Source organism: Bos indicus x Bos taurus, chromosome 4 (genome assembly GCF_003369695.1).
Source record: "Bos indicus x Bos taurus breed Angus x Brahman F1 hybrid chromosome 4, Bos_hybrid_MaternalHap_v2.0, whole genome shotgun sequence".
Taxonomy (NCBI): Eukaryota; Metazoa; Chordata; class Mammalia; order Artiodactyla; family Bovidae; genus Bos; species Bos indicus x Bos taurus.
The window spans coordinates 706913-730376 of record NC_040079.1 but is presented as its reverse complement, the minus strand read 5'-3'; the positions used below and the strand labels follow the sequence as shown (position 1 = coordinate 730376).

General features: G+C 49.8%; 1 protein-coding gene across 1 annotated transcript in view; it reads right to left on the bottom strand.

Annotated features, from left to right (window-relative positions):
* The window catches only part of PTPRN2 (protein tyrosine phosphatase, receptor type N2), a 598332-nt gene that overhangs the window by 434515 nt on the left and 140353 nt on the right, over positions 1 to 23464 (bottom strand). The window contains exon 3 of the mRNA XM_027538454.1: positions 17565 to 17678. Coding sequence (XP_027394255.1) covers positions 17565 to 17678 — 114 coding nt within the window. The remainder of the gene's footprint in view (positions 1 to 17564; positions 17679 to 23464) is intronic.

Below are 23464 nucleotides of genomic sequence, written 5' to 3'. Positions count from 1 at the left end.
GAACGTCACCCTTCCCCACGCAGTTTGTCTCATCTCTCGGACCTTGGGGTCCTGCTGGCCCACTACGATGTATCCCACCTTGACTGTCCGGTTTGGAACATCCTGCTGGGAACCTGTGACTTCCAGCAACACACAGCCTGGCACCTTCTTGCCCTTCTGGGGTCTCTGCCGCCATTCCTATCTCCACCCCTTCGGGAACTCACACATCACGCCACCTGGACTGTCCATCCTTCCCCAGCCCCGCACGTTTCCACCCCTGTTGCTCTGGATGCTGCACTTGGGATCATCTCTCCAGACCCACGCTGCACCTCAATAACCCCCACTTTATGGGCACCTGACCAGCCATCTGATCCATCCACAGAGTTTCTAGCTTCCAGGCCCACATTTTCTGTTTCCATAAGTTCTAGTAATTTTGTTTTAACCTCTCATTCCATTTTCATTCTGCTGCATTTTCCTTAATTATTTCAAACACTGAATAGGCAGTGTTCACCCTACTCCATGATTTCTGTTCTATCTGATTCTTTTATCTGCTGCTGCTTCTGGCTCATCCTGTTGGGTTATTTCTTCCTGTGATCTTTATTTCTTGATCATTTAAATCAGGATTTCCAGCTCACCCCAGATCCAAAGTCAGGAAGGCGTGGCCTCCACTGGCCTCTGAGACCTCAGCAGTTGAAAAACTGTCCAATAAACACAGTCCTCTGAGGAGGACAGCACAATCACGCATGCAGAAATGCCAACCTTCAGAGTAACTCCAGAGGCTTTCTTCAGGAGCTGCCTTCATAATTGTCTGTAAATAGTGCATATTCTTTATTGTATAATGCTGCTTCTCACTGAAAGGCTTCCTGATTGTTTTACTTAACTCCAAGGCACATTGAGATGTCTTAAAATTGCCGTATATTTTTCCACATATAAACTGTTTTCCTTCAGTGAACATTTAAATACGCAGATTGATCTCTGGTCACATTTTCAAGCACAGCCTCCACAGTGCCATTAACAGAGGTAGCTCAGCTGGGAATAAGCATGTGATAGCCTCTCAGGAACCGCCCTGGAGTTGACCACTCTCCAGCGTTCAACGCCTGGATCAGTCCGAGGGCATCACTGGTTTTGAAACCAAAGTGGGAAGGCTCATTAATAGAGGAAACTAATGCTCACCACCATCTCCAGAAGAAGCCAGACTAAAACACAGAATTGTTCTGCTCTGTCTTGACTCATTTAATAGAAAATTAACTTTTCAAGAGAACTCACATTAATCTAGAGTGAACCATGTAATCTAAGGATACCTGATAGACCACTGGCTAATTTTTGAAATGCTTCCCTGGCCTGCGTGTGATTTCAAGCCATGCACAGTGGCTCTGGGCCAAGCTCTCAGCCATGCCGGAGAGAGTCAGGGTCAGGAACAAATGTGTCAGGGGAAGGTCAACCACCAGCCCGTCTGGCAGGGCCCCCATCACCTACACGTGGGGGCCTTCTCCAATGGCTGCCCACTCCTGCTGGCCACGTGTAAAAACTCACAAAGCCGGGACCTCTTTCCAGCTCAGAGGAGTGGGCCTGTGCCCACTCCCATCCTCCGGCAGTGGCCTCAGCAGGGAACTTAGTCTCCTCCCCACATACTTGACCTGCTCCAGACCAGGGTGCTCTTATAGGCAAGGGGCAAAGCCCTGATAAGAAGGCCCTTCTGGCCCCATGGCCACGCCCACCCATGCCCCCCACCACACACCCTCAGCCCTGCGTTCTGCCCCATACACCCCACCTGTCCCCCACGCTGCCTGCGCTCAGCCCCAGCGGTGCACCCCACCCCCACCGGGCCCGCATGGAGCTCCTGGTGAGCCCACCAGGGGATGCGCGTCCTCTCCCCTGTCTCACGCCCCCTCCTCCAGTTAGAACCGCCTCGAGACCTCCAGACGCCTTTCCCAGAGTCAGCCTCCAGGGGCTCGTGGGGTCAGGTGGACGGCACAAGCCCCCATTCCTCCAGGAAGTACATCCTCCCAGAATCAGAGAGTCAAGGGATCTATGTTCTAAGTGAAACCTGGGCCGCTTTCGCAGCAAACAACTGATGTCCCTCTGAGCCACAGATGCTGCCTCTGAAATTAGGAGGTGGGCCCTGGCAGAAGCAAGCATTCCTAGAGACACATGCTCAGTGACTGTTTGGGGGGGGGGGGTGCCCCATCTGTGTGCCCACTGCCCTTCTTGGTCCGCTCACACTGTGGACTCGGAGACACCCCCAACTCAGAACCCAGGGGGCTCCCAGAGACCAGCTCTGTAGCGCCCATAACCGCTTCCCACGCATAAAGCAAGCAGCGGTGTTCTGAGAAACACAAACCACCCGGGGCTCCATCTCAGATTCCTGCGACTTCCCAGATTCCCGGCCTTGATGCTGAGTGAGGACCTGTAAGGAGGGGCCGGTAGGGCCCACAGTCCCCACGCCCTCGCGCCCATCGGGAGCCCAGGGTGCGGATCAGGCGGATCCGGAAGTGATGCAGAGCTTCTCCACCATCTAACATCTCCGAGCTGCACGCACGTCCGAGCCGTAAAGTGGAGTTGGATAATTGTGGTGGTTTTGGGTGTGAATGATATGCTCTTATGTTTGTACTCATTCGCTTAATCCTGTCCGACTCTGCGACCCCATGCACTGTAACCCGCCAGGCTCCTCTGCCCATGGGACTCTCCAGGCAAGAATGCTGGAGTGGGCTGCCATGCCCTCCTCCAGGGGGGTCTTCGGACTCAGGGATCGAAACTTTGTCTCCTGCACTGCAGGCAGATTCTTAACCAGTGTGCCACCCACTTGCATTTAAAACCAGAATTGCACAATATGAAGATGAATGATAAAAGTCTATGCTAATAATTTTTCTTGACTCAGAATGACGCTGAACAGCAAGTATTAACACCAGAGCAGGTGGAGGGGACACATGACCCCGTTCTGCGGGGTCCCTCCCCCGCCTGCCCTGGCGTCGGGCCTTCTGAAGCGCAGGCCGAGCATGCGCAGACCCCCCTGCCCTTCCCCGGCGTGGGGCCTTCGGAGGCGCAGACAGAGCATACGCAGACTCCCCTGCTTGCCCTCTACGCGGGGCGTTCGGAAGCGCAGGCCGAGCATGCGCAGACTCCCCTGCCCTTCCTGGGCGCAGGGCCTTCGGAGCTGGAGCCGACAGAGCATGCGCAGACTCCCCTGCCCTTCCCCGGCGCGGGGCCTTCGGAGGCGCAGGCCGAGCATGCGCAGACGTTAGCCCTGCCCAGCGCTGCTTCTGGGCTGGGTGTTGAGACGCTCTGCGCGGAGATGCTCTGCGCGGAGACGCCCCGCACCTTTGCCTTCCTTTAACGATCTGCTTGTGCTAGTTTGCGCCCAGTTGTAAAAAGCTGAACAAATATATTCATTCAGAGTCACAAGCAGCTAACCAGAGTTCCCAATTCTGGTTTTTCGTTTTAGCTCCTGAGACACTTAGCAAAACGCTCTAGATTCATTAACTGGCCCACGAGATGGTCACCTCAGCCAGCTGAGGACGGTCATTGTTGCCCAGGCCGCCCCGCTCACGCCCTCGTGGAAGGGCGTTTCCTGAGTGTTTAGAGAATAGCACCACCTGACTTCATCTAAGGAGCAACCCGATGAGATGCTATTACTACATTTCATCCAAGATAAGAAATCGTCGATTTAAGTCTTACTAAGAAAAAGCCAAGATGCTGCAAGTTAAACGACGATGCGCCATTGATATAAGATGCATGCTGCTGATTTCAGGGGTGTTAACGTGTGAACACAAAGTGCTTCTGAGAAAGGAGTGATCAACTTGTGGTGGCTACAGGGCTCATGCTGCACAGGCCTCCCCTCCCCCCGCCCCCAAACTCGGCTCTGACACCGGCGGCCGGCAGCTCTCAGCCTGGGCCTCGGAACTGCCCCTTCCTAAGGCCCCACCCTGCACCTCCTCCTGGGCAGAGCGTGTCCAGTCCAGATGCCCCTTGGGGCACAGAGGCCCAGCGCCACGCCCTCACAGGCTGCCTCCAGACCTGGAGCTCTTGCAGGGCACGCCTGTCTCTTTCCCCTCTGCCCGGTCTGACTCCTGCCACCTGCACAGGTGTGATGCCCCGAGCAGGGCTGCCCCTGTTTCACAGGCAGAGAAACCGGGAGAGCTTGCGTGCTGTCAGGACGTGTGCGCCGAGCCGACAGGACCCCACTGAGGGCACAGCTGGAGCGGACGCTAGCTCCCGACTCCGGACCCACACTCTTTTCTCTACAGCTGTTCTCAAAGTGCGACCTGAGGGCCTCCGTTGGGTCCCTGGGGCTCTAAGTGGGAAACAGGTCAACATTATTTTCATAAAATACTAAGGCTCTGCTTTCCTCTTCATTGTATTTTCAATTACACTGGAGTTTTCCAGGGCTGTGTGGGCCAAGACTGCCTGGCATGAGTGCAGAAACACACAGGAGGACCCAGCTGTTTCCTCTGAAGACAAACCATAAGGAAATATGCAAAAATGCCTAACAAAGCATCACACCACTTTAATACTTCGGAAGACAGAGCTTCTGTGGTTATTATGTATCAAGTTTATTATGACTATTTTAATTTTAAAATGGATTAAAATGTAGCTTTTTAATTTTTCTCAATTTTTAAATTTCTAAGACAGTAAATGCAGATAGCACTAACCCACAAAAAACACAAGCTCTTTAGGGTCTTCAATACTTTTTAATAGTATGAAGATGTCCTGAGGTCAGAATTCTGAGAAGTCTTGTTCTACACTCTGCTGTTGGGAGTTCTAGCACCAACATCCAACTACATGGCACTGGGAACACCCTTCAATCACTCTGTTTTTTTTTTTTTTAATCTTCTAAATAAAAAGGTATATTCTTCTTACAGCAAAAAGAAAGCTTGTGCTGAATACTGAAGTTGTAACTATCTAAAAATTATACTGTACTATACCAAGTATTGCTAGTCTCCATTATTCTTTGAAAATTATAACAATATACCATATTAATGTACCTTATAGGAGTAAAATGCCATTAAACATGCAACTTGAAAATCTTAGAACATTAAGATAAAAAATGTAAGACATGAATAGGGAAAAAGTGATTTGTATGTTTGTATTTAAATAAGTTCTAGGTAATTCAGAGACTGTTAGTCCCATTTTATATGAAAAAAAAAAAAAAGAGAGAGATATTAAGACATCAGAATCACCAGGGGAATTTTTAAGAGCTGCTGAAGGCAGGCCTGCTATGAAAGTATTTAGGTTAGGCTCTTTGGAGTAAGGCTCAGACATCCTCTTTTTTGAGGCCTCCTGAGTTATGCTGTGTGAGGTCAAGGCTGAGACATGCTCTGGAGGCAGAATGGCTCACTTCCTGCATACAGAGTGATGCAGTGGGTACTCCCACCAAGTAAAGGGCCATGCATTAAACAGGCATTCATGTCCATGTTGGGCAACTGAGGGAGGACACATATCCTGTCATATACATGGTTGGGGGGGGGGGGATATAAATCAGTTCAGTGATCAGTTGATCCTGGGAAGATGGATGTGGCGATGGCAGCAATGTTTTAGATAATCCCCAACTGCCACATAAAAGTAGAGATAGGGACTAGGTAGTGAGCAAAATCCAGGAGCATATTTAAATCAAATCTAAGTGAAGTCATCTCCAAGGACAGGTAACCCCAAGACGATGTCCAGAAAAAGGACTGGAGATGAGAAACCTCAAGAAGCCAGCTCTGGACATAGTAAAAAAGTCAGTTCTTCATAAAATAAAATGATGAGAAAACCATCAAAAATGGTCAGAATCAGCCTTTTCAAAACTCTGGCAATCAAAGGCTGGCATGAATCGGTGGGGAGGCAGCAGTTACTCAAGAAATATGGCTGATTCTCAGTACAAGTCCTCAACTGACCGGCTTTGTAACCTGCCCTGTTCCCACTAGCCTCTCCAGCTCCGCCATAGCCTGGAACTGAGCAGCTGCAGCAGAAACGGAAGGCTGGCAGCCGTGGGACAGGGCAGGGTGGGCTGGAGCTCCTTCTCAGCCTCGCTACTTGACCTGCCTGTGGTTCCCTAGATGAGCCGTCGTGTCTTTATTAAGTCTACTCACAGCTCACCGTGTGTGAAAGCCTCATCCCCAGGGCAGCTGCTGAAAACACTTAGAGGTGTACCGAGCTGCTCAGCAGCTGAGGGCAGGGGTAACTGTGGGGCAAACAGCAGACTAAGCAGAAGCTGTAAAGGAGAAACGTGGAAACGAGACACCCACAGGGCTTTGTAGAGCTCTCCATAGTCCTGGGACTCAGCATGGCCACAAGCATGTGCAGGATGGGGCACGTGCTCAGGAAAGCCACGAGAAGCTCACCTCTGTGTGACCTTCAGGCTCTGAGGTGGTAGGAAGCAAGGCCAAGGCAGAGCTCCCAACTGCCTGGCTGAACAATGCAGGCCTGCCCAGCACACACAGAAGTGCAAGGCCTAGAGACTTGGTTTCAGGTGTTCAAGGGACCTGGTCCCATCATTTCTGACCACTAAGCTAGCTGGGCAGAGACTTCAGTGGCCACACGTGACACAGAGTACAGGCTTAAGAGCATTGGTTTACTAGAGTCACTAAACAAATGGGAACAACGACAAACCTTGAGTGGGGGGAATATCTGATCTCAAGGGTTGCCAGGCTGTATTATTTAAAATATCCAGTTTTTAATGAAAATTTTGGGGACATGCAAAGAAATAAGAAAGTACATTTCACACATAGAGGGGAAAAACAATAATAAAAACTGTCCCTAAGGAACTGGATGCTGAGGTTACTAGACAGAGAGCTTAAAGGAGTTATTTTAAAGATGTTCAAAAACCCAAAAGGTGCCATGTCTAAATAATTCATGAAAATGAGTCATCAAATAGAAAATATCAATAAAGAGATAAGAATAATATTAAAAAACAATAGAAAGTCTTCAGTTAAAATTTATAAAAAATGAAATGAAAAGTTCTCCAGAAGAGCTCAACAGTGTCAGAGCAGGCAGAGTAAGAATCAGTGATCCTGAGTATAGTCATTGGAAGGACTGATGTTGAAGCTGAAACTCCAATACTTTGGCCACCCAATGCAAAGAGCTGACTCATTTGAAAAGACCCCATGCTGGGAAAGATTGAGGGCAGGAGGAGAAGGGGACGACAGAGGATGAGATGGTCGGATGGCATCACTGACTCAATGGACATGAGTTTGGATAAACCCCAGGAGTTGGTGATGGACTGGGAGGCCTGGCGGGCTGCAGTTCATGGGGTCGCAAAGAGTCAGACATGACTGAGCGACTGAACTGAACTGAACTGCAGATAGTCAGTTGAGATTATCCAGCTTGAGGAGCAGAAAGAAAAAGAGAATGATGAAAAATGAACGGAGCTGGTGAGGCATCATCAAATGTGCCAATATACACATAACAGATGTCTCAGATGGAGGAGAAAGAGAGGGGCAGAAAGAATACTTAAACAATGACCCAAACCCGCCAAATTTGATAAAAGCTATAAATCTAGACATCCATAAGCTTGAGAAATTCCAAGTAGGACAAACTCAAAGAGAACCTCGTCAGCATCAAACTGACAAAAGCCGAAGGGAGGATCCTGGAAGCACAGGAGAAGCAGTTCCTCCCATACAACGGATCCTCAACAATGTCAACAGCTAATTTTCATCAGAAACTGTGGAGACCACAGGCAGTGAGATGACATATTCAAAATCCTGAAGGAAAGACTGTCAGTCAAGAATTCTATACCCAGCAAAGCTATCTTTCAAAATTAAGGCAAACAAAACAGAGAATCCACTGCTCGTAGATGTTCCCTAAAATAGATATTAAAGGGAGTGCGTCAGACAAAACAAAAGGAAACTAGACAATAAGTCATCCCAATGAAGAAATCACGAGCACAGTAAAAGATAACTGTGAGCAATGTAAACGACAGAACATGTATATTTTGTGGATCTAACTTTTTTGCTCCCAAATTAAAAGGAACTACACAAGGCAATAATTATGAACCTGTTTTGAAAGATAGACGTTGTATAAAAATATAATTTGTGTGACAATCAGTCCTTCCAAAGAATATTTAGGATTGATTTCCTTTAGGATTGACTGGTTTGATCTCCTTGCAGTCCAAGGGACTTTCAAGAGTCCTCTCAAACACCACAGTTCAAAAGCATCAATTCTTTGGTGCTCAGCCTTCTTTATGGTCCAACTCTCGTATCCATACATGAATACTGGAAAAACCAAAGCTTTGGCTAGATGGACCTTTGTTGGCAAAGTAATGTTTCTGCTTTTTAATAGGCTGTCTAGGTTGGTCATAGCTTTTCTTCAAGCAGCAGGAGTCTTTTAATTTCATGGCTGCAGTCACCATCTGCAGTGGTTTTGGAGCCCAAGAAGATAAATTCCATCACTGTTTCCATTGTTTCCTCATTTATTTACCACGAAGTGATGGGACCAGATGCCATGATCTTAGTTTATTGAATGTTGAGCTTTAAGCCAGCTTTTTCACTCTCATCTTTCACTTTCATCAAGAGGCTCTTTAATTCCTCTTCACTTTCCGCCACAAGGGTGGTATCATCTGCATATCTGAAGCTACTGATATTTCTCCTGGCAATCTCGATTTCAGCTTGTGCTTCATCTAGCTTGGCATTTCACATGATGTACTGTGCATGTAAGTTAGATAAGCAGGCTGACAATATAGAGACTTGAAGTACTCCTTTTCTAGTCTGGAACCAGTCTGTTGTTCCATGTCCAGTTCTAACTGTTGCTTCTTGACTAGCATACAGATTTCTTAGGAGGCAGGTAAGGTGGTCTAGTATTCCCATCTCTTTAAGAATTTTCCATGGTTTGTAGTGATCCACACAGTCAAAGGCTTTAGCATAGTCAATGAAGCAGAAGTAGATGTTTTTCTGGAATTCTCTTGCTTTTTCTGTGAATCAATGGATGTTGGCAATTTGATCTCTAGTTCCTCTGCCTTTTTAAATTCAGCTTGAACATCTGTGAGTTCTTGGTTCACATACTGTTGAAGCCTAGCCTGGGGAACTTTGAGCATTACTTTGCTAGCATGTGAAATGAGTGCAGTTGTATATTTTGAACATTCTTTGACATTGCCCTTCTTTGGAACTGGAGATAGAAGACATATATCCTATCTAATCAGTAACTGCATTAATGTTAATGGGCTAAACATTCCAAGTAGAAGTCAGAGCTTCTTAGAATAGATTTAAAAAGCATTATTCAAAAATATGCTATGGGAAACATGGTTTATCTCTAAAGACAAAAACAGCTGAAATTAAAAGGATTATATAAAGAAATCTCATTAAATAGTAACAAAAAAAAAAAAAAACAAAAACAAACAAAAAAAAGAACAGGAATGTGTAACTAACATTAGATGCAATCACCTTTAAGACAACAGCTGTTACTAGAGACCAGTGGGCAAGCTACCAAGAATGTGCAACAGTTACAGATATCAGTTCAGTTCAGTTCAGTCCAGTCGCTCAGTTGTGTCCGACTCTTTGCGACCCCATGAACCACAGCACGCCAGTCCTCCCTGTCCATCACCAACTCCTGGAGTTCACTCATATTCATGTCCATCGAGTCGGTGATGCCATCCAGCCATCTCATCCTCTGTCATCCCCTTCTCCTTCTGCCCCCAATCCCTCCCAGCATCAGTCTTTTCCAATGAGTCAACTCTTCGCATGAGGTGGCCAAAGTACTGGAGTTTCAGCTTTAGCATCATTCCCTCCAAAGAAATCCCAGGGCTGATCTCCTTCAGAATGGACTGGTCAGATCTCCTTGCAGTCCAAGGGACTCTCAAGAGTCTTCTCCAACACCACAGTTCAAAAGCATCAATTCTTCGGTGCTCAGCTTTCTTCACAGTCCAACTCTCACATCCATACATGACCACAGGAAAAACCATAGCCTTGACTAGACAGACTTTTGTTGGCAAAGTACTGTCTCTGGTTTTTAATATGCTATCTAGGTTGGTCATAACTTTCCTTCCAAGGAGTAAGCATCTTTTAATTTCATGGCTGCAGTCACCATCTGTAGTGATTTTGGAGCTCCCAAAAATAAGGTCTGACACTGTTTCCACTGTTTCCCCATCTATTTCCCATGAAGTGATGGGACCGGATGCCATGATCTTAGTTTTCTGAATGCTGAGCTTTAAACCAACTTTTTCACTCTCCTCTTTCACTTTCATCAAGAGGCTTTTGAGTTCCTCTTCACTTTCTGCCATAAGGGTGGTGTCATCTGCATATCTGAGGTTATTGATATTTCTTCCGGCAATCTTGATTCTAGCTTGTGCTTCATCCAGCCCAGCATTTCACATGATCTACTCTGCATATAAGTTAAATAAGCAAGGTGACAATATACAGCCTTAATGTACTCCTTTCTCAGTTTGGAACCAGTTCATTGTTCCATCTCTGGTTCGAACTGTTGCTTCTTGACTAGCATACAGATTTCTGAGGAGGCAGGTAAGGTGGTCTAGTATTCCTGTCTCTTTAAGAATTTTCCATGGTTTGTTGTGATCCACACAGTCAAAGGCTTTGGTGTAGTCAATAAAGCAGAAGCAGATGTTTTTCTAGAATTCTCTTGCTTTTTCCATGATCCAAAGGATGTTGGCTAATTGATCTTTGGTTCCTCTGCCTTTTCTAAATCCAACTTGTACATCTGGAAGTTCTTAGTTCATGTACTGTTGAAGCCTCATTTGGAGAATTTTGAGCATTACTTTTGCTAGCATGTGAGATGAATGCAATTGTGCAGTAGTTTGAACCTTCTTTGGCATTGCCTTTCTTTGGGATTGGAATGAAAACTGACCTTTTCCAGTCTTGTGGCCACTGCTGAGTTTTCCAGATTTATTGGCATATTGAAGGCAGCACTTTCACAGCTGACGAATGGAGAAACAAAATACAGTATATCCAGGCAAAAGAATATTGTTCAGCCTTAAAAGTGAGCACAGAACTGATACATGCCACAGAATGAACACAGCTTGAAAACGTTATGCCAAGGGGAAGAAGCCAGACACAAAACGGTCATATTTGCATGAACTCATCTGTATGAAATCTCTAAGACAGTCAAATCCATTAAGAGAGAAACTAGATCAGGGTAGCCAGGAGCAGCGGGGCAGGGAGATGGAGTGAGGACTGAGTCGTCGCTGAGGTTTAGTTTCTGACATTGGACAGTGGTGATGAATATCTGAACACACTAAAAACTGCTAAGCTATACACCTCCAAAGGGTTCATGTGTGGCCTGTCAGTTCTATCACGATAATGAAATTCTATCACGATGATAAAAAAGTGACCTGCCACGTGTTTTTGACACTGCACCAAAACACACACACACACACACACACACACACGCAGAAGGGTGAGCTCCACAGAGTTAGAAAAGCTTTAGGAACCCAGCCTCTTTCTAAATGTTCAGGGAAACTAAGTTCACATTTTTTAAAAGGGCAAAAAAAGAAAGACTATAGGCATCAAATCCCGTAACAAGTTGCCAGGAGGCAAGAAAGAAAAGAAGGAGCAGTAGCAGGACTGCCAGCAACGGGAAAGCAGGCCGCACGGAGCGACAGAGGGCAGTGACTCGGCTCCTGTGGGCTCGGGAGTCAACGCGGGTCCCGGGGAGACTGCAGCTCAGACTCACCGAGAGACCCGGCACCCAGGTGGGATGCCAAGTGCGCAAGCGCAGAGGGCGCGACACAGGCAAGGGCCACGGCTCTCGGCACCAGCAGCTGGGGAGCTGCCAAGCAGGGGTCAAAGTTCAGCCCGCTGCCGGCGGGAGCCGCCCACCCCGCCCCGCGCAGCCCCGGCACTGCGGGCCGCACTCGCGCCGGGCCTCCTCTGCCGCCCGCGCTGGCTTCCTGCGTTCTGCTCCGTTTCATTAGGGGATTTCTTCTCATTCTCTTTTAAGGAAATGTGACATTGTGTTAGATTCTTACTTTTTGCGTTTTTGTTTCTTGCTTTTGACATACAGCTCAATATATCAGGAGATTCTTGCCAGGAAGTAAATCCAAAGTTGTTTTTATGACAGCAAATTAGGTGCCAACGAGTGACATCTACATGCTGAATTTTAATGAAGTGTCAGAAGTGAAATGCGTTTTTTAAAACTTTAATACATGAGAGAACAATGTATCCACTCACGAAACAATGTTGCCAGCAGGAGACAAGAGTAGTGAATAAACGTGAACATCTTCTGTTCTCTCATGTGTGTATTTATGTTGCACAATTAAGCCCCATTTCCCTTCTTCAAAAGGAAGGCTCCTGACAGCCCTGCCAGCAGCCGCCTTCGCTGGGACCAGGCCTGTGTTTCTGGGTGTGGCCGTGAAGAAGCGGGGCAGGGGAGACGCATGCCCACTCTGCCTGACGCGGCCGAGCCCACGGGATGGCAGGGAGTTTGCATCCTGAGGTCTTCCACGCGAGAGGGTGAAAACAGGACACCACCAACCCCCGACAAAGAGAAGGATGAGTTTCCCCAGGAACCAGCATCACAGCGTACAAGAACTGCAGGTCTCACCTGCAGAAGCTGAGCCTCACACCCAAGGGAGATGGGAGTCTGGACAGGAGTCTACCCCTAAGGCCTGGGGCCGCCACCTCCAGTGGGCTGGCCCAGGAGGGGAGAGGCATGGAGGGCAGAGAGCTACAGCGTTAGCGGGCAGACAGGTCCAGAGAGAAACACAAGATCGTTTCCAGAAAGTGCTAGGATATGCAGTTCAGGAGACCACAAGTGTCCCCACGATGTTGCTTTTCAACCAAGCCTATGAAACTTTATTTCACGTCTACATCTCCTGGCTCACCGGGAAAGCCCCCAGTGCCTTGGAGACACAAGGAAATGCAATTTGCCACCAGGTACAGCAGCTGGGCCCATCCAGGCACTCCAACACGCCCTCTGGTGGCCCAGCAGCAGAAGCCAAAATGCTGTCCCCGCCAGGACTCCAAGCCCAGCAGAACCGCTCCAGCTTCTGTGGGAGGCACCCATGTGGCTCCCAAGACACTGAGCGTAACCTGCTTGGGACTGGCTGGTGGAAGATAACTTAATAACAAGGTGCTCTCTGCTTTATTTAAGATGCATAACCAACAAGGACCTACTATAAAGCACAGGGAACTCTGCTCAGTGTTAAGTGTCAGTCTGGATGGAAGGAGGGTTTCACGGAGAATGGATCATGTATATGTCTGGCTGAATCCCTTTGCTGTTTACCTGAAATTGTTACAATATTGGTAATCGGCTACACCTCAACACAAAATTGTTGTTCAGTTGCTCAGTCGTGCCTGACTCTTTGTGACCCCATTGACTGCAGCACACCAGGCTTCCTTGTCCTTCATTATCTCCAGAGTTTGCTCAGACTCATGTCCACTGAGCTGGTGATACCATCCAACCATCTCATCCTCTGTCGTCCCCCTTCTCCTGCCTTCAATCTTTCCCAGGGTCTTTTCCAATGAGTCAGCTCTTCGCATCAGATGGCCAAAGTATTGGAGCTTCAGTTTGAACATCAGTCCCTCCAAAGACTATTCAGGATTGATTTCATTTAAGACTGACTGGTTTGATGTCCCTGCAGTCCAAGGGACTCTCAAGAGTCTTCTCTAATACCACAGTTCAAAAGCATCAATTCTTTGGTGCTCAGCTTTCTTTATAGTCCAACTCTCACATCCATACATGACCACTGGAAAAACCATAGCTTGACTAGACAGACCTTTGTCAGCAAAGTGATGTCTTTACTTTTTAATATGCTATCTAGGTTGGTCATAGCTTTTCTTCCAAGGAGCAAGCATCTTTTAATTTCATGGCTGCAGTCACCATCTGCAGTGATTTTGGAGCCCAAGAAAATATAAAGCTTAAAAAAACAGGTGTGTTCTGGGGGAGGGGGAGGAGTTCCACAGAGGGAATGGGTGTCCAAGGACGGCTGAGTTGGGATCAGGGAAGGACATGGGTTCTGTTCCAGGCCTGAGGGCACATCCTGCCTGTCCCGTTGCTGGCGGTCTAGACAGGCTCCCCTGAGGCACGGCCACCCTCACCTGTCAGTGAGTCGACCTGAATCATCATGGTCACCACCACTGATGTGAGGAAAGAGCTAGAGCATACCTGTGTCCTGTGAGAAATGGCTGCCCTTCTGGCATTAGAGTCAATGCACAGAGCTAACCACCTCAGCAGAAACTCTGCAATAATTCCCACTGGAAAAGAAATAGGTGGGTATAAACTGGTTGATTCATGCACGCCAAGTCACTTCAGTCGTGTTCAACTCTTTGTGACCCCATGGACTATAGCCCAGCAGGCTCCTCTGTCCATGGAACTTTCCAGGCAAGAACACTGGAGTGGGTCGAACCTGCGTCTCCTACATTGGCAGGTGGGGATCCCCTGGAGAAAGGATAGGCTACACTCCAGTATTCTTGGGCTTCCCTGGTGACGGTAAAGAATCTGCCTGCAATGCGGAGACCTGGGTTTGATCCCTAGGTTGGGAAGATCCCATGGAGAAAGGAACAGACCCACTGCAGTATTCTTGCCTGGAGAATTCAATGGACAGAGGAGCCTGGCAAGAGTACTGGAGTGGGGTGCCATTGCCTTCTCCGGTGAACTGGGTAAAAGCTCCATAAATCGGGACAGAGCATCAAATGAATAATAGCCAACGTTTGGAAGTACTTTTATAACACGTTTAGAGTACTTTACTTGATGTCATCGTTTGACCTTCACGATGGCCCTGTTTTGACGTCCACATTCACTCGATGAAGAAACTGCACCTCTAAGAGCTTTGGTAAGTCCTCCACCACCCCCGCCCCCTCACCGGCCACACTGCTGCTTGGAGACAGTCAATTACAAAACGAAATGTGCTCTTACGGTAAGATCTGGTATTTACCCAAAGGAGTTCAAAAGTCCTGTCCACACAAAACCCTGCACATGGACGTTTATAGAAGTTCTCTTCACCACTGCCAGTGGTTGGGAGCAATCAAGACGTCGTTCAGTGGGTCAACTGAAAAACTGGTCCATTCAGACAGCTGACTGTCATTCAGCGCTAGAAATAAGTGAGCTATTAAGCCATCGAAAGTCATGGAAGGAACTTCAAAGCACAGGCCTAGGTGAAACAAGCCAGTCTGAAAAGGTTACACACTGCTTGATCCCAGCTAACTGACGTTCTGGAAACAGCAGTGGGAAGGGGAGTGGCTGTCAGGACTCGGGGAGTGGGGGAGATGACCAGGCGCACACGGGGCCGTTAGGGCAGCGAGCTTTCCCCACCCAGACCCGGAACGGCACTGCGTGACATCACATGCCTGTCAAACCCACAGAATGTGCAGGACAAAGTTAACCCTAGAGTGAGCCATGGGCATGCACTGATCATAAATACCGACGCCCAGTGCCAATCCAGGTGCCACCCCAAGGTCAGAGAGCCTTTCGGGGGGGCAGGTATGCAAGCTCTACTCGTTCTGCTCAACCTTTCTGTAAATCTAAAACTGCTCTCAACAAGGACATCTACGCATTTAAAAACGTACTTCCCTGTCTGTTTTGCCTCCTCCATGAAGCACCCTCCGTGTGTCTCGAATTCCCTCTGGAAGGAGCCCAGAGTCTGAGCCCGCAATCAGGCTGCGATGGGAAGGGTGCTGGATGCGGGTGTGGACCATCCCGACCCAGCTGAGACACGGGGCCCCGCAGCCTGCTCTGCAGGGGAGGGCACCCGCCCTCTCCTGAGGAACCTTGACCCCCAGGTGGTGGTCCTGCGGCCCACAGACCTTCCCAGGACACAGAGTCTCGCCCGCATCTGGATGGCTGCGGCGGGCCCAGACGGTGAGGCCGGGCCGTGAGAGCAGAGCACGCGGAAGAATTGTGTGTGGGCCGCTCTGCAGCAGCAGGAACACCTGTGGGCATGGAGCCAGAGTGTGAGACAAAGGGGACGGATGGAAATGGGCCAGGCGGGCCTGCCGACCCGGGCCCAGAGCATGGCTCTCTGCCGCTGGCCCACACACACAGGGACACGGGGCCTCTGTGAAGTGAGCTGGACACACCGCAGCCTCCTCGTCCCATGACAGGCTCACACTATGCCAATGCTCCAGAAGGCCTGGAGTCACGAGGAATAAGTCCATGGGCCCGGCCTCCTCTGAGAGCTCAGGAGAGGCCCTGCACATCAGGAATGCACTGGGCGCTGTGTGCCTCCAACCGGGACCGCTGGGGGCACCGCTTGGGGGAGGCATGGCCCAGGCGGGGGCACTCAGCACTGAGGGGAAGGCATGTGGCCACCACGGAGCGCTGACCATGAGAGAGGGACTGCAGAGACCTGGGGCTTCGTAGCCACTGCAGTCTTCCCAGAGTGGACCGGACGGCCTTCCGCCAGCACCCAGGGCCTGCCTGGCAGGAGAGCCCTGCGTCCACCGAGGCAGCAGGACAGTCACGGCCCCTCCTGTACTTTCCAGACGGAGGAATTTCACCTCACAGATCAGAGCCCGGGAATGGCGGGGTGGGGGTAGGGGCCCTGGAGGAAAGGCCCTGCTACACAAGCCAATGTTCATCCTTCCGTCTGCCCCTAGGCCCCGCTAAAGGGACGCCTCTGACCAGGAAAGGACATCAGCAGACTCTCCAGTGACCACTGGACCGGCCCTCAGCTGATACTAACACCAGAAGACCCCGAACTTCACAGCGTCCACCAGACACCCTGGGGCTTAAAGGCCAGTGATCAAAGCCGTCCTGGGCTTGCTCCCTGGTCTGGAATGCATGAACTCGGTAGCTAGCTCCGTAGCAACAGGACGCCCCCTATTCCCTGACCTGTGGGGTGAGGGTCGTCGAGGTGGAAGGGCACCAAACTGCTCCACTCAACACCACCTGCCATGACTTCCACTGACAAGCTCGCAGACCAAAGGCAGCAGCCAATCCAAAGGGGGTTGGCAGGGGCTGGGGCTGCCATCATGGAGGGCTGATGGCCCCCAACACACACGCTGTCTGCAGACAGCGGGCCCTGGGGTCAGCGGCTGCAGCTCCAGGACGGGACCCACCTTGGGCCCGGCTGCTGCTGCTAAGAGTGGTGGAGACCAGAGGCGACCCGCTCTCTGCTTGCCAGCCCAGCGACTGCCTCCTGCCAGCACTCCAGGCCCCCGCATCCTCTGGGGCTCGGGGGCTCATCACCTCTGTTCCCTTGAGACTCATGCAGGGGACATGGGGCCACCGAGGACACGGGGCTGGAGGCCGCCATGGGCCCACATGCACGCTCCATAGCCTGGGCCCACATCTACAGGTAAGGAGCCTGTGCCGAGGGTCGGCAGCAGACAGGACGCCATGGAGCCTGGGCGGCCGCGGCAGCTAAACCTACAGTGCAGACCCCTGGGGTCTGGGCGTGAATGCATGACATCTTTTGGAGAAGACTCCCCTCCTCTGTAGGAGCTGCTCTCGCCTGATCCTAGGCCTCAGCCAAGGCCACGCGCACCTGACCACTGGCCCTGAGGAGCCAGGCGGCGGGGCTGAGACACTGGGACTGGGGCTTCAGAAGTGTGGTCATCTTCTTGGGAAAGTGGCCAGCCCTCCACTGCCACTGACCCACAGCATCGGCCACAGCTGCCGGGAGGGACCCAGGCCGCCTCTCCCTGCCCGCCGCTGGCTGGCTGACCCGCTCTTTGTCTAAGGCCTCGGCACCGGGAGGACGCGGATGGGCCGGGCCCACCCACCTGTGCGGGAGAGCTTCTGCAGGGTGGCTGTCAGGTGCTGCAGGACCCCCGGCGACACTTCATAGCGGAGCGCGTCCACAGCCGGAAACTCCTGACACCGTCCGAACACTCCGTCTGCGAGAAGGGAGGCAGAGAAGAGAGACCGTGAGGGGGTGACAGACAGATGGACAGACAGCCCTGGCCGAGCCCAAGGCACAGCTCCGAGCAGCTGCCAGGATCAGAAACCCTCGGAAAGGAACAAGTGTGTGGTGTGTTAGCCGCTCAGTTGTGTCTGACTGTTTGTGACCCCATGGGGTGTTGCCTGCTAGGCTCCTCTGTCCATGGGACTTTCCAAGCAAGAATACTGCAGTGGGTTGCCATTCCTTTCTCCAGGGGATCTTCCCGGCCCAGGGATCAAACCCGGGTCTCCTGCATTGCAGGCAGATTCTTTACCATCTGAGCCACCAGGGAAGCCTAATGGAAAGGAATGGTTTTAAACAAAAAGCAGCTCATCGTGAAAACCACAAACGCAAAGGTGAGCCCAGTGCAGCGTGGCTTCCAGGCTGCCTTCCAGCTCGCCCTCTCACCCCCACCCCCCGCCTTTCTGTCCTTCTCAGCCCGAGACTGTCACACTTGTGATGTGAAGCTTTGCTTCTGACGGTCCGGTGACCATTCAATGTTCAGCACTCAGGGCTGGTTTCCAGGGGAGAGACGGGACCGCCAGGGGCAGATGCACTGGTTGGCCGGAGGTGCTGGCGGTGGGGCCACCAGGCCAGTGGGGCTGCTTCCGGGGGCCTCCTGAGAACACGGCGGGGAAGGGGGGCTCTGGGAAGAGTGAGATATTAGTGGGGCCCCATTTATCCCGCTCTGTCCCATTTGTCTGAAATGACAGACTCTGCTCCTCAACCTCTTTTCAAACCGCACCTTCTAATTAATTTAGGCCCTAATTAGCCCTTATTTGGGAATTGTTCCCTTTGAGACAAGCTTCCTGTGGAGGTTCAAGCATTCAAATCACTGCCTTGGGTACAAAAGGCTAATTCAGGGCCCAGGGCCTCACACGGTGCATCTGCCGGCTGCAGGTGAAGGCGCCTCCGTTGTTCACATGGTCTCACTGCAGGGACGCAGCAGAGGAGAGCCTTTCACACGCGGCCCGTTTAATTATCAGGAGCACGTTGCCGGGCCGGGCTGGTGGGCAATTGCCGGTCGGGCACTACACGTGCTTACGCCGAGATGCCCCACTGGAGCGGCAGAAAGTCATCTGAAGTATTGCAAGCGTCTCCTGGATTTCTGGGGCCTCTGCCAAGCCCGGAGGATCCAGGCAGTGACCTGCCCAGCTGCCCGACTGGCTGTGGAGCTCAACCTTCTGCCTCCCTCTTGGACCAGCCCACTGACCCTCCTCTGAGCGCTGCTAAAACCAACCTGCCTGCCACCAGTGGCTGGGGCCCTGCTGTCCCTGAGGGAGGGTCTCCACCGTCGCCGGCGGGGTGGACAGTCTGCGCGGCCGGGACTCAGACAGTGCGTGGGGTTCTGGAACCCCAGTCAGTGCTGTGGGTGGCGTCGGGGAGGAGAAACGAGATAGCATGTTCTTCAGAACACATGGAGCTTCCACGTCACGCTCTGACCCCAAATACCCTGAAAGCAGGGACCTGAAGCAGCACTGGGATGCATCGGCCCCACACCTTACAGACGAGAAAGCCGAGTGCAGGCAGGGGTCAGCAGGTCAGCCGCCAGCAGCTGAGCCGCCCGAGGCCCCAGGCCTCCAGGACCCACCTGAAACCCACAGGAAACACCCTACACGCAGGCTGGCACGGAGGGAAATGCGCAGAGACATTTCCTATGTGTTTTGGAACACCCTTTGTAAGTCACTTCCAGTCTGCAGTATAATGGAATCATTTTTAAATTTGGTTTGTGGTGGACAGCATTGTAAATATATTCTAAGAGAAACATCCATTAGATTTTCTTGAAACCTTTCTTTTAAGTTTATATATATATATATATACATACACAGAGCGCAGGCGGCTGCAACAGCGCACATAGCGTGGCTGAGAGGAGCTACCCCACGTCCGAGGTCAGGGGCAGAAGCCAGGAGGACCCCATGCCCGAGGGGCGGAGGCCAAGAGGAGCTACCCCATGTCCAAGGTCAGGGGCGGCAGCCGAGAGTGCCAGGCTGCGACAGCACAGGAGCAGCTGAGAGGAACTACCCCATGCCCGAGGCCAGGGGTGGCGGCCAGGAGGAGCAACCCCACGTCCAAGGAGCCGTGGCTGCGCGGGCACAGGAGGGCCTAGAGGAGCTATTTCACGTTCAAGGTCAGGAGGGGCGAACTAAAATGGACTGGAATGGGTGAATTTAACTCCGATGACCATTATGTCTACTACTGGGGGCGGGAATCCCTCAAAAGAAATGGAGTAGCCATCATGGTCAACAAAACAGTCTGAAATGCAGTACTTGGATGCACTCTCAAAAACGACAGAATGATCTCTGTTGGTTTCCAAGGCAAACCATTCAATATCACAGTAATCCAAGTCTATGCCCCAACCAGTAACGCTGAAGAAGCTGAAGTTGAACGGTTCTATGAAGACCTACAAGACCTTTTAGAACTAACACCCAAAAAAGATGTCCTTTTCATTATAGGGGACTGGAATGCAAAAGTAGGAAGTCAAGAAACACCTGGAATAACACGAAAATTTGGCCTTTGAATATGGAATGAAGCAGGGCAAAGACTAATAGAGTTTGCCAAGAGAACGCACTGGTCATAGCAAACACCACTTCCAATAACACAGGAGAAGACTCTATACATGGACATCACCAGATGGTCAACACCGAAATCAGATGGATTATATTCTTTGCAGCCAAAGATGGAGAAGCTCTATACAGTCAGCAAAAACAAGACCAGGAGCTGACTGTGGCTCAGACCATGAATTCCTTATTGCCAAATTCAGACTTAAAGTGAAGAAAGTAGGGAAACCACTAGACCATTCAGGTATGAGCTAAATCAAATCCCTTATGATTATACAATGGAAGTGAGAAATAGATTTAAGGGCCTAGATCTGATAGACAGAGTGCCTGATGAACTATGGAATGAGGTTCGTGACATTGCACAGGAGACAGGGATCAAGACCATCCCCGTGGAAAAGAAATGCAAAAAAGCAAAATGGATGTCTGGGGAGGCCTTACAAATAGCTGTGAAAAGAAGAGAAGTTAAAAGTAAAGGAGAAAAGGAAAGATATAAGCATCTGAATGCAGAGCTCCAAAGAATAGCAAGAAGAGATAAGAAAGCCTTCCTCAGCGATCAATGCAAAGAAATAAGAGGAAAACAACAGAATGGGAAAGACTAGAGATCTCTTCAAGAAAATTAGAGATACCAAGGGAACATTTCATGCAAAGATGGGCTCGATAAAGGACAGAAATGGTATGGACCTAACAGAAGCAGAAGATATTAAGAAGAGATGGCAAGAATACACAGAAGAACTGTACAAAAAAGATCTTCATGACCCAGATAATCACGATGGTGTGATCACTGACCTAGAGCCAGACATCCTGGAATGTGAAGTTAAGTGGGCCTTAGAAAGCATCACCACGAACAAAGCTAGTGGAGGTGATGGAATTCCAGTTGAGCTATTTCAAATCCTGAAAGATGATGCTGTGAAAGTGCTGCACTCAATATGCCACCAAATTTGCAAAACTCAGCAGTGGCCCCAGGACTAGAAAAGGTCAGTTTTCATTCCAATCCCAAAGAAAGGCAATGCCAAAGAATGCTCAAACTACTGCACAATTGCACTCATCTCACACGCTAATAAAGTCATACTCAAAATTCTCCAAGCCAGGCTTCAGCAATACATGAACCATGAACTTCCAGATGTTCAAGCTGGTTTTAGAAAAGGCAGAGGAACCAGGGATCAAATTGCCAACATCCGCTGGATCATGGAAAAAGCAAGAGAGTTCCAGAAATACATCTATTTCTGCTTTATTGACTATGCCAAAGCCTTTGACTGTGTGGATCACAATAAACTGTGGAAAATTCTGAAAGAGATGGGAATACCAGAGCACCTGACCTGCCTCTTGAGAAACCTATATGCAGGTCAGGAAGCAACAGTTAGAACTGGACATGGAACAACAGCCTGGTTCCAAATAGGAAAAGGAGTACGTCAAGGCTGTATATTGTCACCCTGCTTATTTAACTTATATGCAGAGTACATCATGAGAAACACTGGGCTGGAAGAAGCACAAGCTGGAATCAAGATTGCCGGAAGAAATATCAATAACCTCAGATATGCAGATGACACCACCCTTATGGCAGAAAGTGAAGAGGAACTAAAAAGCCTCTTGATGAAAGTGAAAGAGGAGAGTGAAAAAGTTGGCTTAAAGCTCAACATTCAGAAAACTAAGATCATGGCATCTGGTCCCATCACTTCATGGGAAATAGATGGGGAAACAGTGGAAACAGTGTCAGACTTTTATTTTTGGGGGATCACTGCAGATGGTGATTGCAGCCATGAAATTAAAAGACGCTTACTCCTTGGAAGGAAAGTTATGACCAACCTAGATAACATATTCAAAAGCAGAGACAGTACTTTGCCAACAAAGGTCTGTCTAGTCAAGGCTATGGTTTTTCCTGTGGTCATGTATGGATGTGAGAGTTGGACTGTGAAGAAAGCTGAGCACTGAAGAATTGATGCTTTTGAACTGTGGTGTTGGAGAAGACTCTTGCCAGTCCCTTGGACTGCAAGGAGATCCAACCAGTCCATTCTGAAGGAGATCAGCCCTGGGATTTCTTTGGAGGGAATGATGCTGAAGCTGAAACTCCAGTACTTTGGCCACCTCATGCGAAGAGTTGACTCATTGGAAAAGACTCTGATGCTGGGAGGGATTGGGGGCAGGAGGAGAAGGGGATGACAGAGGATGAGATGGCTGGATGGCATCACTGACTCGATGGACGTGAGTCTGAGTGAACTCCGGGAGTTGGTGATGGACAGGGAGGCCTGGCGTGCTGTGATTCACGGGGTCACAAAGAGTTGGAAACTGAATGAATGAACTGAACTGATAATGCGTGTCTTTTAAACAGTTCGTGGGTTCCCACGGCAAGAGCTCTGGAGCGGCTGCCACTCCCCCTCCAGCGGGTCACGTTTTGTCAGAACTCTCCACTGTGGCCTGTTCATCTCGGGTGGCCCTGCACAGCGTGACACGTCTGTTTACTGTCAACCTGTTTATCTAACTTATATGTAGAGCACATCATGCAAAGTGCTGGGCTGGATGAGTTATAGGGTGGAATCAAGATTGCCAGGAGAAATGTCAACAACCTCAGACACGCAGATGACAACACTTTAATGGCAGAAAGTGAAGAGGAACCAAGGAGCCTCTTGTAAGTGTCAAAGAGGACAGTGAGAAAGCCAGCTTAAAAGACAATGTTAAAAAACTGAGATCGTGGCATCCAGTCCCATCACTTCATGGCAAATAGATGGGGAAACAGTGGAAACAGTGACAGATTTCCTCTTCTTGGCTCTGAAATCACTACGAATGGTGACTGCAGCCATGAAATTAGAGATGATAGCTTCTTGCAAGGAAAGCTATGACAAACCCACACAGTGTATTAAAAACCAAAGGTGTCGGGACTTCCCTGGTGGTCTAGTGGCTAAGACTCTGTGTGCCCAGTGCAGGGGGCCTGGGCTCGATCCCTGGTCAGGGAACTAGGTCTCGCATGTCACAAATAAGACCTGGTACAGCTAAATAAATATTAAAAAAAAAAACCAAAGGTGTCCCTTTTCTGACAAAGGTCCGTCTAGTCAGGGCTATGCTTTTTCCAGTAGTCATGTGCAGATGTGAGAGTTGGACCATAAAAAAGGCAGAGCACTGAAGAATTGATGCCTTTGAACTGTGGTGCTGGAGAGTTCTCTTGAGAGTCCCTTGGACTGCAAGGAGGTCA